Here is a 15,886-nt window from a genome sequence, read left to right on the forward strand (position 1 = left end):
CTCACCAATTCCTACGTTATAACAACACCATCACAAAAGTTACTTTTTAAAAAAAGTCTCCACAAAGATCTAATGTTCTCATTAATACTGGCTGTTCATCAGAATCACCTGTACCACTTTTAAGAATACAAATGTCTAGGGGCTTCCCTGGTGGCGCAGTGGTTGAGAGTCCGCCTGCCGATGCAGGGGACACGGGTTCGTGCCCCGGTCCGGGAGGATCCCCCATGCCATGGAGCGGCTGGGCCCGTGAGCCATGGCCGCTGAGCCTGCACGTCCGGAGCCTGTGCTCCGCAGCGGGAGAGGCCACAGCAGTGAGAGGCCCGCATACCGAAAAAAAAAAAAAAAAGTCCCATTACTCTGTGTCTCATCTTTCTAATTATAATGTCTAATAATTTAGATATTTCTGATTTTCAGAGCAGCATTCTCTGACAATTTCCAGCTTCTTTGGTGATTCTAGGCAAAAAAGTCAAATAGATAAAATCAGGTAAAGCTATATTCTTGATCAAATCAAATTTGCAGAAGAATTACAGAAATGAAAGAATCCTTGTTTTGGGCACATTCTTTCCTCCAAAGTGGCATTTGTTATCAGAACAAGCAATTAAAAGAAATTAGTTTAACATTCAGGAATTTTTCTCTCAATTATATTGCCATACCACCATAGAGAGAGGGTCATTTTACAGTACTTGTAGTAATGATTTAAAGTAGAAAATAGTGGGAGTTCACTGGCGGTCCAGTGGTTAGGACTCCATGCGTCCACTGCAGGGGTCAGGGGTTCGATCCCTGGTCAGGGAACTAAGATCCTGCAAGCCACATAGCGTGGAAAAAAAAAAAAAGTAGAAAATAGCAAAAGCAAGCAATTTATATTGTGTAAAATTCATAGGGCAACTGCAGAAAAACTTAATTTATCCAAGTTTCTGCTTCAAACTGCCAATGGGATATTGCATTCCAAAGTCTGTATTAACACTAGGAAAAATGTGAAAAATGGGATAGAAGGCCTTTAAATGGTGATTCACCAACTACCTCAGTTACCCTCGTTAACGTTGGCATAAAAGAATGTTTTGGACACCTCACAATACGTGAAAGCTATGAATGTAGAGCTGGATTACTAGAACTGTCAGCCTTCCAGTAAGGTACCCTCATCATACAGAGACAACTCTATAGGAAATGAGTGTAACAGGATGGTGGATGTGAGTAACTATGTATGTTCTGATCTCATCATCCCCAGGCCATCATTCCTAGATTATTCTGATATAAGGATTACATAAAAGAGTGACTACTCTGTGGGGGCAAAACAAATAAACATAAAAAAATGTCATCCCGTAGAATAAAGTAACACAGACGGTGACAGCAAGCTATGCCTATCGTTCAGAATGGCTATTCAAGAGCACTGGCCTACATCATCACTGCAAGACTTAGGCACCAAAGGAGGCCCCATGAACAAGAAGCTATTTTATATATTGAAGTCCAGTAGTTAAAGCAGCAGAGATACAAACAGAAAGGAAACGGGGGTGAGAGAGATAATTTCAAAATATGAAATCTAGGTCCCCTAGCAGTGGGTCTTAAGTTAGACTCCCAAGAAATCTAAAAAATGGTAACCTCTCAGAACCTGACCACATTGCTTCTGTACTACAGTGTCTACAATTCCAGAGGAAAACTATTTTTTGCAAACTTCAGAGTTTCTGATGATTAAAGGAGGGTTGTTTTCATCCAAAGTCCCTGAACCCAGAAGACAAAATTTGGAGTTTGTTCTAATCACTGGTAACTGTCCTTATGGCTGTCAATAAACTTCCTGGAATAAAGATGTGAGGTGTAGCCTCCTTGGGCACTTCAGAACAAGTCTATGAAATCCGGTAAAGGTTACAAACCAAGTCAGATGAATTTGTAACACCTTTGCGAAACAATTTTCTCCCTACTCACATTAAAAGAGTCTTGCGGTCTATCCAAAGTACGTCAAAAAGTTGCGTGTCATAATCTGCTCCTCTGTTTTTAATCAGCTGTCTTTTGTACCATACAGATAATGGGAAGAGACTCAGAACGACGTATGGAAGGAGTTATCTGTTGATCTAGATTTAAAATACCACCATCCTCTAAAGAGTCCAACATCCTTAAACATACCCACTACCTGGCAACCGAGCCCCCACTTTCATCCTGCATCCATCATTTAGGAGGGTCTGGTATGTGCCAAGTAATACACGAGACACTTGGTTTATAAACACAAATGAGACCATTACTGACTTGAAGCAATAATCTAGAAGGATCAGGTCAAGGGAGGAATAATGACATGTAAACAAACAAACCCAAACATGTACCTTAAAAAAAAAAAAAAAAAAAGACCTTTGAGGGAACTCAAAAGTCAGATCAAAGTTTTCAACCTCAAGTGGAATTTTTGGGCAATTTCCCGACTTTAATACTTTAAGCCTTGGACCCCTAAGTCTATAACTTTTAGCAGAGAAAGATTTACTTGAAAGAGAAGGAGTCTTGAACAAGAGGAGAAAAATCTAAACTGAACGTACTGAATTATTTTGCTTAAATTCTAAGCGCAAGACGGGCTTCTCCAGTTTCTCTGCAGTTTCCTACCTCGTTTTTCTCCACTAGTCAGTGGGATAAAATCATCCTGAATTCTCTACTTTTGCTCATAATAATCTTTGATTCCTTTTTGTGAACCCCAACATAATAAGAGCCAACATTCGTTTTGAATTTTACAGTTTATAGAATACTTTCACATACTTTGCAGATCATTTGTTCCTCACTGTAGAACGTTATTGCCTTCATTTTACAGATGAGAAAATTGAGGATCCCAGAGGTTAAAATAATTCCCACAAAGTGAAACAATTAACAGTTGGAGGAGCTGGAACTGTAACCTTGGTCTTGATGGCCAGATCCCAGTCGCTGGTTACACAGTACCAAGTTCTATTGATTTCTATCAGGGTCTCTACCTTCTCTCCCTCCTTTTCTACCTTCTATCTTTATTACAATAGCCTTATAACCAGTCTCCCTCCAGTTCCTACCACAGTCGGTTTAATCACTTGGTAACATGGACCAATTTGAGTCACTCCAGAAAAAGGCACAGAAGCATGTATGCAAATATTTCTCATATAATTTGAAGCCTGTTCACAGACCCCTGCCCCCAGATCTATCCCATACATCTCCTAAAACTCCTCTATGATCATATTTCAAGGCTCAAAAACCTTTAGTGTTTTCCCACTGCCTAGTGAATGAAACAGATTCAGCACCCTGGCATTCCAGACCTTTCCTGCTTCTTTACTGTAAGTCCGCTATACAAATTGCAGATCCACGATCCTAACTAATAACTGGCATCCTTCAGATATGCTTTATGCTTTCTTTCTCACCACTGTGCTCTCAACACGAAATGTTATCTACCTCCAGCCTCTACCAATACACGAATCCAGCCTCTTTGCTTGAACAGACTTCATAACAGAACTCACTCCTCCTCCCACATACAGCCCATCCCAGCTTTGTCTTGTGTTAAAGAAATAAAAAGGAAACAACAGACCTCTTTCCTATTTTAAAATGAAAATTACCTTTCATTAGCATTTGTGGTATTTGAAGTAACAGGTAATGAATTTAATCTGATTCCACACTCTCGCCTTTCTGCTTGCCTTCCTTAGTGCACCATGTCACTTTGTCAGAGGATGGCACTCGGAACTGAGCACAGTTCTCTCTGTTTGATAGCGACAGTGCTTTTGCCCCCTACAACAGCTTGAGCACAGGACAGAAGAGCAAGCGTCTTGTTGTGTTGGCGCTGTTCTGTCAGGGCTGCCCAAGGCTGATTAACTTTGTGGGCAACCACATGGCATCACTGACTATTAAGGTTGCAGGATGCTAAAACCCATAAGGTCTTTTTCACGTGTGCTGCATTCAAGCCAGGTTTCCTGAACTAAAGGCAGCATTTTACTTCCTCTTTATTCCACATTACTTTTTTATTTTTTTTTTGCGGTACGCAGGCCTCTCACTGCTGTGGCCTCTCCCGTTGCGGAGCACAGGCTCCGGACGCGCAGGCTCAGCGGCCATGGCTCACGGGCCCAGCCTCTCCGCGGCATGTGGGATCTTCCCGGACCGGGGCACGAACCCGTGTTCCCTGCATCGGCAGGCGGACTCTCAACCACTGCTCCACCAGGGAAGCCCTCCACGTTACTTTTTTATTAGAATCAGCCTACCAATATTCTTTGCCACCATGAATCCAGTCTTCTAAGATATTACGTGTCCCTCCCAATCTCCTGGCATCAAAAATATGATTAATTTATCATCAGTGTCCCGTTTCAGTTTAGTGATTAATATGTTGAATAGGGCAAGGATAAGTATCCTGTTAACTCCATTATATCCTTCCTCATCATCATTCTTCAAAAGTCCAGACCACATTCTATTCTATCCAGGAGCAAGAGGGTCTTAACCTTTAACGTTCACGAGAATCATCAAAGATGCTTGATAAAAATGTAAACTCCCGGGTCTTAGCTCCAAAGATTCAGTAGATCTGGGATAGGGGCTCAGAAATCTGGATTTTTAATAAGCTGAATGTATTGGGTTGGCCAAAAGGTTCATTCGGGGTTTCCCGTAACATCTTACAGAAACACCCGAATGAACTTTTTGGCCAACCCAATACCTAATATTGCAGTGAAAAGACCACACTTTAAAAATGGTGCTCTAAACTTTTTTCGATCCCATATGTCTCCCTCCTCTGGGTTCCTATAGCTGCATTAAAAACTCATGGTACCAAGGGTCCTATCCATCTTATTCTCCGAGATATTTCTAGCGCATGGCACATTCCTGGGAACATTACAGGCTCAATAACTTTTTGTTAAGTTAATAAATGAATCTTTATTGTCTGTGCCATTCATGTAACACAGGACTATATTAAACCCACTGGTATATAGGTGAACTCTCAAACTCAATTATTACCGCAGAAATGACAAAGGCTATGTAAAATACAGATTTGTGTCTTCTGCAGCACCTTGAACATGGAATATTACTCCATAATATTTATCAAAATAGATAAGAGGAAGTGAATAGAGATTCTAGAAACAAAGATACATGAGAACTTGGCAAACAACACAGTTGACATAAACCAGCTGGTAAAGAATGGAATGTTTAGTTTTAAAAGGTACTGGGAAAACTAACTATCCATAAAGAAAAATATAAAATTAGGTCCCTTCCTTATACCATATACCATACACACACACCAAAAAAACTGTAAACAGATTAAAAATCTAAATAGGAAAAGCAAAATTGTAAATTTTTTTTTGTAAAAAACTACCATCTTCATATGGGGCTAAAGAAGAATTTTTAAAATAAGATATACAAAGCTTTTATAAGACTTTAAAAATTGACACATTTAAATATATTAAAATTAAAACATCTTCATAAGAAAGAAACCTTAAACTAGGGAAAGGACATGCCCCAGATTGAGAAAAGTTATTTGTAACACATAATAACAAAGATTCTGTACAAAGAATATATCCCCAAATATGTTTAAATCAATTACAAAAGACAATCGAATAGAAAAATAAGCAAAGGATGTGAACAAATAATTCATGAAAGAGGAAGACACTAATCAGGAAAATAGAATTAAAAAGAAATCCGAAAACTCTAAGACTGGCAAAAATTGAAAATGTTGATGGTATCAAGTTGGGGTAGGGATGTGAGGAAACAGGAACTTACACATTGCTCTGATATAAACTGATACAGTTACTTTAGATCATAAGTTGGTAGTGTCTAGTAAAATTGAACGGCACCCATACTCCAGGACCCAGCACAATGCTCCCACATGTCTGTACCAATGAGACACGTAATGGATATCTAATGCAACATTGTTTTTTAATAATGAAAGAATGGAAACCACCTAACCTTCCACCAGTAGGAGAATAAATAAACTGAGGTTGGTTTCGTCTTACAATAGGAGTTAACACTCATATGGCAGTTAAAATCTACATGGATGGATTGTAAATACACAATGAAGCCATATATTTTCACATATGATAAAATACAAAACAAATTTTTGGTTGTAACAATTTTTCAACACTATGGTACGTGTTTTACTTAAAACATTTTATGAGTATTTTTAAGTACACAGAATAGTGAAACCCCTTGTACTCATCACCTTGATTCAATAACTATCAATATTTGCTAAGCAATGGTATACATTTTTAAATACTAAAATTTATGCTGAGGAAATGGCCATTAGCCAGGGCCCACAAAAGAGCACAGGACAAGGAGAAAGGACCACTAGGTTCTAGTGCAGGTGCTGTCACCATAAGCAGGGTGACTCTGGCACACTGAATCTCTCTGCATGGCTTCCCCTCTGAACTGGGAAAACTTCAGATTGGGCTGATAAAATTCCTGGGACAAACGGAAATAATCAGGATGCAACCTGACAGGTACAAATAGAGAAATCTAAAAGACACAGAACACCAAGAAGACCCAAAGGTTCTAAAATTCAAATCAAAACACCAAATCAAAACACTAAACCTGGACTCCCTATTCCTTACCATTCATAATCAAATAATCTGAGGTCTCTTCTAGCGATATGGGGATATGATTTCATCCTCAGATATGTTCTTGGGGGAAGCACAAACACAGCTGCCTCCCCTTCAAAAACCGATCTTGTCTTCTCCTTAACTCTAGAGTTTGCTTTAACACCAGGTAGCAAGTAGCTTCCTGAGAGCTCTGTTTGCTCCTGATTTTTCCCCCTCACTTCCACAGTGCCACTGGTAGAGACAAGGAAGGCCTACAGCCTGGCTCTGACACCCCAAGTTTCTAGCACGCTGTAGAGCAGGAAGGGATTGGAAGAACTGGCAAATAAGAGCCAAACCGAGTTGTTTGGAAAGGTGGACACATACCTCTTGAAGCAGTGTGCTGCTGTAAGGACCCAGCAGCTACTCAGGAGTGTGGCCCCGCAAAGGAGTCTGCCATCTCCATGGGATGACTTGAGCCGGAGGGACACTTGCCAAGGCCAACCACCCCTAAGAAGAAAGTAAGCCACTCATCAATATCCATAAAAGGCCGAAAAGCAAGGACAGTCATCCAGCAAAACAAGGACTTAGAAGGCTTGCATGTGGGAGGAAAGAAGTAAAAAGGGGATTCTAGGATGTAGACTCCCTTCCTACTTTCAGAATGAATATTCTTACAACTTTGAGCAGACCACCCTGAAGACTTGCTTATAGCATGTGTATGCATCCCACCAAATTCTGACGTTTTTGGAAACAATCTGTGTCTTCTTTATATTTCATGATTTGAAGCATATTTTCTCCCTCACCTAAGCAGCCTGAAGAAGTTTTTTTTTTGTTTTGGCTTGTGGAATCTTAGTTCCCCGATCAGGGATTGAACCCAGGCCACGGCAGAGAAAGCACCGAGTCCTAACCACTGGACCACCAGGGAATTCCCCGGAAGAAGTATTTAATAAGCAAAGTACTGGTTTTCCACTAGTAAATTCAACAAATAAAAAAATTATATTAAAATGAGTCAAGTCCAAAACAAATATATTCTAAATTAAACAAATTTGTAGTTATACATTTTTTTCAGATTTCCTGTTAAATTCGTTTGTTTCTGCCACATAACTTTTCAGCAACCCATCTATCTCATAAATCAGGGGATAGCGATTTGAAGAACATGGTCTATATAAAGTAAATATAAGTCAAAGGACAGTGAAATTATCAGTGTAATCTGTATTTGAAGAACCTTTTACCTTAAAGAATTTTTCCCACCAATGATCCGCTTCTGCCGACGGTGCAGTAATCTCAAACCACAAACAGATAAGAGAGACTCTGAAGCAGAAAGAGGTTTTAATTAAACTATCATATTGCTGATAGTGGGGTAAAGACACAAGTGACACATTCCCCTGACGCTTCCTCTATTTTAAAGTGCTTTTTCTCTTCAAATTATAGGCTATTTTTCTTACAATAAAAATTAAACTTTTTAAAAAATTTATTTATTTTATTTATATATATTATTTATTTTTGGCTGCATTGGGTCTTCACTGCTGCACATGGGCTTTCTGTAGTTGCGGCGAGCAAGGGCTATCGTTGCAGTGTCAGGCTTCTCATTGCGGTGGCTTCTCTTGCTGCGTAGCATGGGCTCTAGGCATGTGGGCTTCAGTAGTTGTGGCTCGTGGGCTCAGTAGTTGTGGCACATGGGCTTAGTTGCTCCGCAGCATGTGGGATCTTCCCAGACCAGGGATCGAACCTGTGTCCCCTGCATTGGCAGGTGGATTCTTAACCACTGTGCCACCAGGGAAGTCCTATCTTATAATAAAAATTAAAAGTTGTTTTCTCATTTAACCAAGGCAACAATAATTTCACAAGTAGACAAGGAACTTTATGAGGTTTCCTACAATCAGCTCTGTAGAGGTTTCACAGGCTGCTGAATGATTTGGCCCTGTCTAGTACATCATCCTTGTGGTACCCACATCTCCTCCTCTGCTGATTATAGAGATTGTTCGGGAGTTCAGAAATATTAAACAAGAAAACTACAAAAAGCAACAATGCTCTGAATTATTTGATTTTCACAGACAACGCTCTTCCAAGCCACATACACAAATGTAACTCATAGGAGCAAAGCACATTCCCAGGATGAAATTCTGACATAAATTTACATTTACTCATATAGCATGTTAATATATGGAAAGGATTTACTAAGCCAATTTAAGTGGCAAATTGTATTTAAGGATATATATAGTCAAACTTCTCAAGATAACAGAATTCTGTCAAAAGCATAAAAAAAGAAGAGTTAAACTAAAAATATATGAAAAGGTGGTGTATAAAAGAAGAGTAAATAAACTATGACTAGCTTTAAAAATAATTTTAGAAAGTAGGAGAATCTATATGGGGATACGCTGTTTCTTTGGTTAAGTACACGTGTATAAAGTATAGATATATACTGTTTTTCTATCTGTGTAAGAAGAGAAGGGTAGGAATTGTGCCAAGACCATGAAAGTCTAGTCAGCACTAATGTTGTCCCATAATAACCAGGTAGAAGGGAGCCCAATATGGAATCAGCACTAGTTATTTCTTCATGGAGAGAGAGGTTCAACAATGTGTACCAAGATCATTAATTTGTCAAAGGATCTCAGAGACAGGCTGTCAAACCTTAATCCTCATCTCTTAGGTTATGAGTCCTCTACATGACACTGCAAATTATAAGATACCAGAAAAACAGAAGTTTCCAGTAATGTTCCAAGTCAGGTCAATGTATATAATGCCATGACAAGGAATGATGTAACACTAAGCAAGCAGAGCTGGAAGTTTACATCATTCTGGAGTAAAGAAGAAGATTGCAAGAAATCAAAATCTATTTAAAGCCATAAAACCCATTATTATAAAAAAATTATAAAGTAAAATGAAATTCATTTATAAAAGGATCCCATCAGATGACCAGTAACCACTGGCTTGGGTTTGAATCACCTTATAGAAATTATTAGGTCTTGAGCCTCCACACAAAGTCAACAGGTTAATAATAAACCAGATTCAGTAATCCAGCTGGTCTAAGACGAATTTTTTTAATTTCAGATATGGTAGCATTAAGACCATGGAAAGGTATCAAAATAAGCAGTGCTACACCTTTGGAAGGCATTAAAACAAATGAATTAATAATGAAGAAATAAATATGGTATTTCATATTTTAAAATAGGTTTACATAGAAATATGGTAGAACATTTTACAATTACTGAATTTTTATGCTTTTCTGCTGCTTAAGAAATTTTCCATAATCCAAAGAATTAATTACGTTCACTTTGTAACTGTAGTTTAAATTATTGGAGGGAATTTAATACATTAAATTATAGTCAATACTTAGGAAAAATTGGCTTACCAAATCATATTTATGTCATGTAATATATATGTGTGTATATATATTATATATATATAAAACAAAGCACAAAGGGTTATAAATATTCTTCTCCAGACTCAAAAGACCCTCAGATAGTGAAGAATCATATTAACAACATCCAATTTATTTATTGCATTGTCTTTAATGGTTATTAAAAGATATTAGAAAAAGAGAATGCTCAGATACAGGTGCACTTGATTTTTTTTTTAATTAATTAATTTATTTATGTATGGCTGCGTTGGGTCTTCGTTTCTGTGCGAGGGCTTTCTCTAGTTGTGGCAAGTGGGGGCCACTCTTCATCGTGGTGCGCGGGCCTCTAACTATCGCGGCCTCTCTTGTTGCGGAGGACAGGCTCCAGACACGCAGGCTCAGTAATTGTGGCTCACGGGCCCAGGTGCTCCACGGCATGTGGGATCTTCCCAGACCAGTGCTCGAACCCGTGTCCCCTGCATTAGCAGGCAGATTCTCAACCACTGTACCACCAGGGAAGCCCTAGATGCACTTGATTTTAAGAAAATCTTAAGTATCAAACCATGGATTCTTAATCCACATAAATAAATGACTGTTCTTTTCATAAAACATAACCATAGTTTTCTCCAAAAGAGCTAGTTTTCCCCCTTATTCATTTAAAGCTGTATTTGTTTCATAAAAATTAAACTCAGAGCTTTTAAGAACTCTTCTATTTATATATGTATGACACATCCATTACTGTATTATACTAGAAGATTACTTCTATTTTCCTTACATTTTTATTTTTATTTAAATTTTATTTATTTATTTGGTTGTGCCGTGTCTTAGCTGCGGCAGGCGGTCTCCTTAGTTGCAGCTCACGGGCTCCCTAATTGCAGCAGGCAGGCTCCTCAGCTGCAGTTTGCGGGCTCCTTATTTGCGGCATGCGAACTCTTAGTTGCAGCATGCATGTGGAATCTAGTTCACTGACCAGGGATCGAACCCGGGCCCCCCACATTGGGAGCACGGAGTCCCATCCACAGCGCCATGAGGGAAGTCCCCCCTTACATTTTTAAATTTCAGAGAGTAGAATCTACAAAAGATAATTTTCTTTTTGCAATTAATTTTAAAAATTATCCTTGCTGTTTAAGATATTAATAAGAGTAGAAGAAGTGCCCTTCTCTGATTCATCTTTAAATTTTCATTTCTTCTTTTTATGAAGCAAATATAAATTCTGAATCTTCAAGAATACCAGCAAGTTTGATAGTTTTATTACATCCAGAGAAGGAACAGTTAGAAATGGCTAAGAATGTCAAAAGGGGACAATCTCAGAGATTACAAAATCCTGTAAATCCACTCCTGCCCCTGAACCCTGCTGTCCCTTGTGAGTCCCATCCAGTAAAGTTTGTCAAGAACCACTGCCTCTAAATACAAGCAGAAGGAACAAGGGATTGAGTATATTCTTACGGAGGGGAGTTTCATTATCAAAGTACTGCTTAGAATAATGAAGTGTGGCTTTGTATTCTTTGACTTGTATAGGCCCCAGAAGGTTACGTACCTTTATTACTGTTACCTGATGCTTTCTTGTCAAAATAATCACAAATAACTCCTGCATCTTCACCGTGGCGGCAGTTGTGTCTTCCAATATCTTGTTTGATACAGTCAGCCAGGGACCTCTCATTTCCTGTGCACTTCACATTATCCACGTGGATGGGTCCTTTTCCTTCCCCAAAATAAGCCATGGTTCTTGCTCTGGCAGGACCCCTGGAAACAGAGCATTCTTGAGGATGTGGAGAATCAGTCAAATATACAATTGAATAAATCACAACATATACCCTCATTCAATTATATTTCTTAACTCATACATTAAAACACTTATTTCATGACTCTGTCAAAAAAAAAAAAAAGCTTGAGCGCGTAATAACTATACATTCTTTGTTTTCATATCTCAGAACTTCTTGATTACATCTTAGCTCCTACTAAGAAAGTCACATTTAATGGCATGTCAAAAATTTATGGTAGTCTTAAACTCTAGTTTAATCAGGAAAAAAAATCACCTCAAAATTTTCTACTCCCTTCCAGAGCATAGTACTCTCTTAAAGTTGGTATAGTAAGACTTCCCTGGTGGTGCAGTGCTTAAGAATCCACCTGCCAATGCAGGCGACACGGGTTTGAGCCCTGGTCTGGGAAGATCCCACATGCCGCGGAGTAACTAAGCCTGTGTGCCACAATTACTGAGCCTGTGCTCTAGAGCCTGCAAGCCACAACTCCTGAGCCTGCGTGCCACAACTACTGAAGCCTGCGCACCTACAGCCTGTACTCCACAAGAGAAGCCACCGCAACGAGAAGCCCGCGCACTGCAACAAAGAGTAGACCCCGCTCACTGCAACTAGAGAAAGCCCGCACGCAGCAATGAAGACCCAACGCAGCCAAAAATAAATAAAAATTAATAAAAAAGAAATTGGTACAGTATTTCCAAGAAAATTACGAGAATTAAATAATTACCTAGGGAGCTAAGAATTTTTAAAGCCTACTTTAGAAGTACAAAAGCACAATTTTTAACTGAGAAAGAGAACACCAGGAATCATGAATAGAAGGCAGACTTAATTTGGTATATCACTTTTCTTTGGTTTCTGTTTTTTTAAATAATATATTACTTCTTTTTAAATATCCAAACACAAAATCTTTTTAGTGAAATATTTCAAGCTAACACCATATTCAAAACTCAGCTCCTGCTAAATTAGTGACATAAGAACGGGAAAGTTTTAAAGTTTGAATTATAGGAAAATTATCCTTATAACCTCAAGTTAGGGAAAGACTTATTAAACAAGACACAGATGTATACCTTAAATTAAAAGATTGATAAATTCAACAAAAATTAAATTAAGAATGCCACTTTACTAAAAAACACCCACAGGAAAGTGAAAAGATAAGTTTTAAAGTTGACGAATATATATATATATATGTTGGTGGATGCATTCTCTGATAGAGGGACATAGCATACAATATACAAATAACTCTCAAATTTCATTTATAGAATAAAAAACCAGCACCCTAATAGAAAAACAGGCAAAAGACAGGTTTTAAATCAAAAGAAACTGTCTTATTAAAAATGACAATATGGACCAGATTTCTAACATTAAAATATTCTACTTAGTTAAGATAAGGTTATTATACTTTCCTTATAGTTATGCAAGGAACTCAGGCAAAGTAGTTTACTGATATGAATTATCTGAGGAATTTGCTTGAATAATCCTCTTTCAGCAATGAGACCTGGCCTCACATGCTTGTAGTTGGCAGTACACTCATTTCAAAAATATACCCCATCATTTCTTCTGTATTGGTAACTGCTACTCTGACATAAATTGCAAATAAAAATAAGATTTAACCCATTAAAAATGCTTACAGTCATGGAAGATCAAACAGGTAACTCTAAAGTTACTCTTTTTTGAATCTGAATCGACATTTCTTCAAAGAAGATATACTCATGTACAACAAGCGCGTGAAAAGATGCTCAGCATCACTGATTATCAGGGAAATGCAAATCAAAACCACAGTGAGACACCACTCACGCCTACTAGGATGGCCATTGTCAAAGAGATGGACAATAAGGAGTGTTGGTGAAAAAAAAACTTTTGTATCAATTTTGATAATTATATTTTTGTTGAAAATGTACAGTTTCCTAGATAATTGTTCATTTCATCTAGATTTGCAAATTCATTAGCTAAAAGTAGTTCATAGTATTTTACAATTTTTAACCCTCTGTGTATCTGTGCTTATATTCCTTTTCTTTTCTCTAATGTTTACTTGTATTCTCTCCTTCTTAATCAGAATTGTCAGGAATTATTTTATTAATCTTTTTAAAAAATGGAAATAATTGCTGATATGTGCATGCGTAATGTAGAGCAACTTAAAATTCAAATAGGTATACTTTGAAGAAAATTAAAAACTAATAGCAACCTGAAACTAATATCCCAGATGATTCCCATCAGTTTTGGGTGTGAGGATGAGTAGAGATAGAAGGTAAATAACAGTATGCTAAATCTCTTGATGTATTTCAGGAAGGGGAAGTTACAAATAATTTTTGAAATTAGTAAGAAAATATGCCAGTATGTTTGCTAAAATTTTTTTCAAATTTCTAGTAAAACAACAACAATGCTGAAATTCCAGACAACTAGAAAAAGGAAAGAAAGAAAATTGGATTGTTTGCAAATCAGAAAACCGAAGATTACACAAAGAACAGAAAATAAAGCATGATAAATAGCATAAAAGTAGATGACAGATGGAAGTAAACATGTAGAAAATAAAATTAGACTCATTAAATAAAACAAAAGGATGATTCCTTAGTAATTTACCAATCAATGCACAAGCTAAAGAGAATGCACCATTTTAGATATATCAACAAGTAGAATTAGAGAACATTTTAACTAATGAAAGTACATAATTAAAGACATTTTCAATGATATAGTGAAATCTAATAAATTTTTTTTGACTTTTTAAAAAATAATTAAGGACTGTGTCACCTATAGAGACTTCTCACTGGACTACAAGCATGCAGTAATTCATAGCTAAGAATTCCAATGAGACAATAGGCTCTAACACATTAGTCTTTAAACTGAGTATCAAGTGCTCCTGGGAGTAGGTGATGACTTTCCAAGGGATATAAGGACTTTATGGAAACTGATATGCAGATCATCAAAACCCACGTGTATTCTCTCCTAAAACTGGTCTTGCTAAAGTCAAGGTCAACTTCTCTTTCAAAATTTCCCTTTTCCCACTGCGCAAAACAAAGGTATATCTTTCACTCATCCCAAATCCAATCACAGTGCATTGCTCCAAGATTTAAAGGACTCTAAAGTGGCCAAAAGAACAATTCAAAATAAATTTTATCCAAGGACCAAAAACCCAACCCCTCAGTCTAGGAAACGGAAGCTTTGGTCAACTTTTCTTTCCTATGTTTAATACTTATTTATCAAATTTCATTTTTTGTTGTTGTTTTTAATTAGTTGTGTACTAGAAATCATAAAATCCTGAGAGGAACTTGTTAGAAGAATTAATTTCTCTCTTTCTCACTCTCTCCATGTGTGTACACACACACACACACACACACACACACACACACATACACACACATTTTTAAAAACATAGGACATTAGGATTCTGTGGGGAAAGAAAATTTAAACCACAATCTCAAGGAGAAAAAGGAACTATGTAAAATTTGTGAAGGTGAAAAAAGAGCTTGCTCATGTATTTTTTTAATGAATGACAGAGTATCAAAGCACTATATTTATATTTTATTGGATATAATTAAGAGTGAAGTAACTGTTCTATTTTTAAATGTCATATACAAATATGCCAGAAATTAAATCCTTTGCAGCTATTTAAATGTAAGATAAAAATTAGATATACTTAACTTTAGGTCTCTACTAAGACAATAGGGGTACATCATTTTTTAAATTCTTTTAAGGGATACTACTCTAATAAATACACAGTTCAAAAACAATGTCATATTGAAATATATGCTAATGGATTCACACAAAGTTCAGATAGAATGGAATTTCCATCATGGCTATTTAGTCTTTCTTAACGAGGCTAACTGATAGCAACACATTCTCTCTCAACCCTCTAAAAACAATGTGTTCATATGCTAGACTTTGTCAGACATTATGTAATACATCATTAAAGAGTGCCTTTTACTTTCTGTTCACTCTAAGCATATCTATGTTAGTTACCATTCATGTTCCTGGTTTTTATTACTTCATTTCTGTTTCTCCCATTATGAAAAAGCTTTCTAATGCTATTTTGATTCTCAGTGTTTCTAAGGACTAATCCTCAGGTGTGATATAGCTGGCTGGGGGACAGTTCTCTGGAATTCTTATTAATAAAACTCAAGCCTTTTGATAGTTTCAAAGTTTTCTGGATTGATTTCTACAAATAAATTGCTTTATTAAAGACTTTTATTAATTCGAAGTAACATGGGGGAAAAAAAACCTGTTCTAATCACATACCTATTTACAATTATATATATGTTCTTATATGAAATTCCATCTCCCCTTGGTGGAAAATTATAAAACGTTCAAGTGTATTTAGATTGATCAAA

General features: G+C 37.1%; 1 protein-coding gene across 1 annotated transcript in view; it reads right to left on the reverse strand.

Annotated features, from left to right (window-relative positions):
* The window catches only part of PRSS12 (serine protease 12), a 64,675-nt gene that overhangs the window by 6,703 nt on the left and 42,086 nt on the right, over positions 1-15,886 (reverse strand). Inside the window, exons 9-11 of the mRNA XM_029235493.1 lie at positions 11,345-11,550; positions 7,700-7,778; positions 6,855-6,977 (exon numbers count right to left, since the gene is read on the reverse strand). Coding sequence (XP_029091326.1) covers positions 6,855-6,977; positions 7,700-7,778; positions 11,345-11,550 — 408 coding nt within the window. The remainder of the gene's footprint in view (positions 1-6,854; positions 6,978-7,699; positions 7,779-11,344; positions 11,551-15,886) is intronic.

Source organism: Monodon monoceros, unplaced genomic scaffold (assembly GCF_005190385.1).
Source record: "Monodon monoceros isolate NGI ecotype Baffin Bay Population unplaced genomic scaffold, NGI_Narwhal_1 Super_Scaffold_20, whole genome shotgun sequence".
NCBI lineage: Eukaryota > Metazoa > Chordata > Mammalia > Artiodactyla > Monodontidae > Monodon > Monodon monoceros.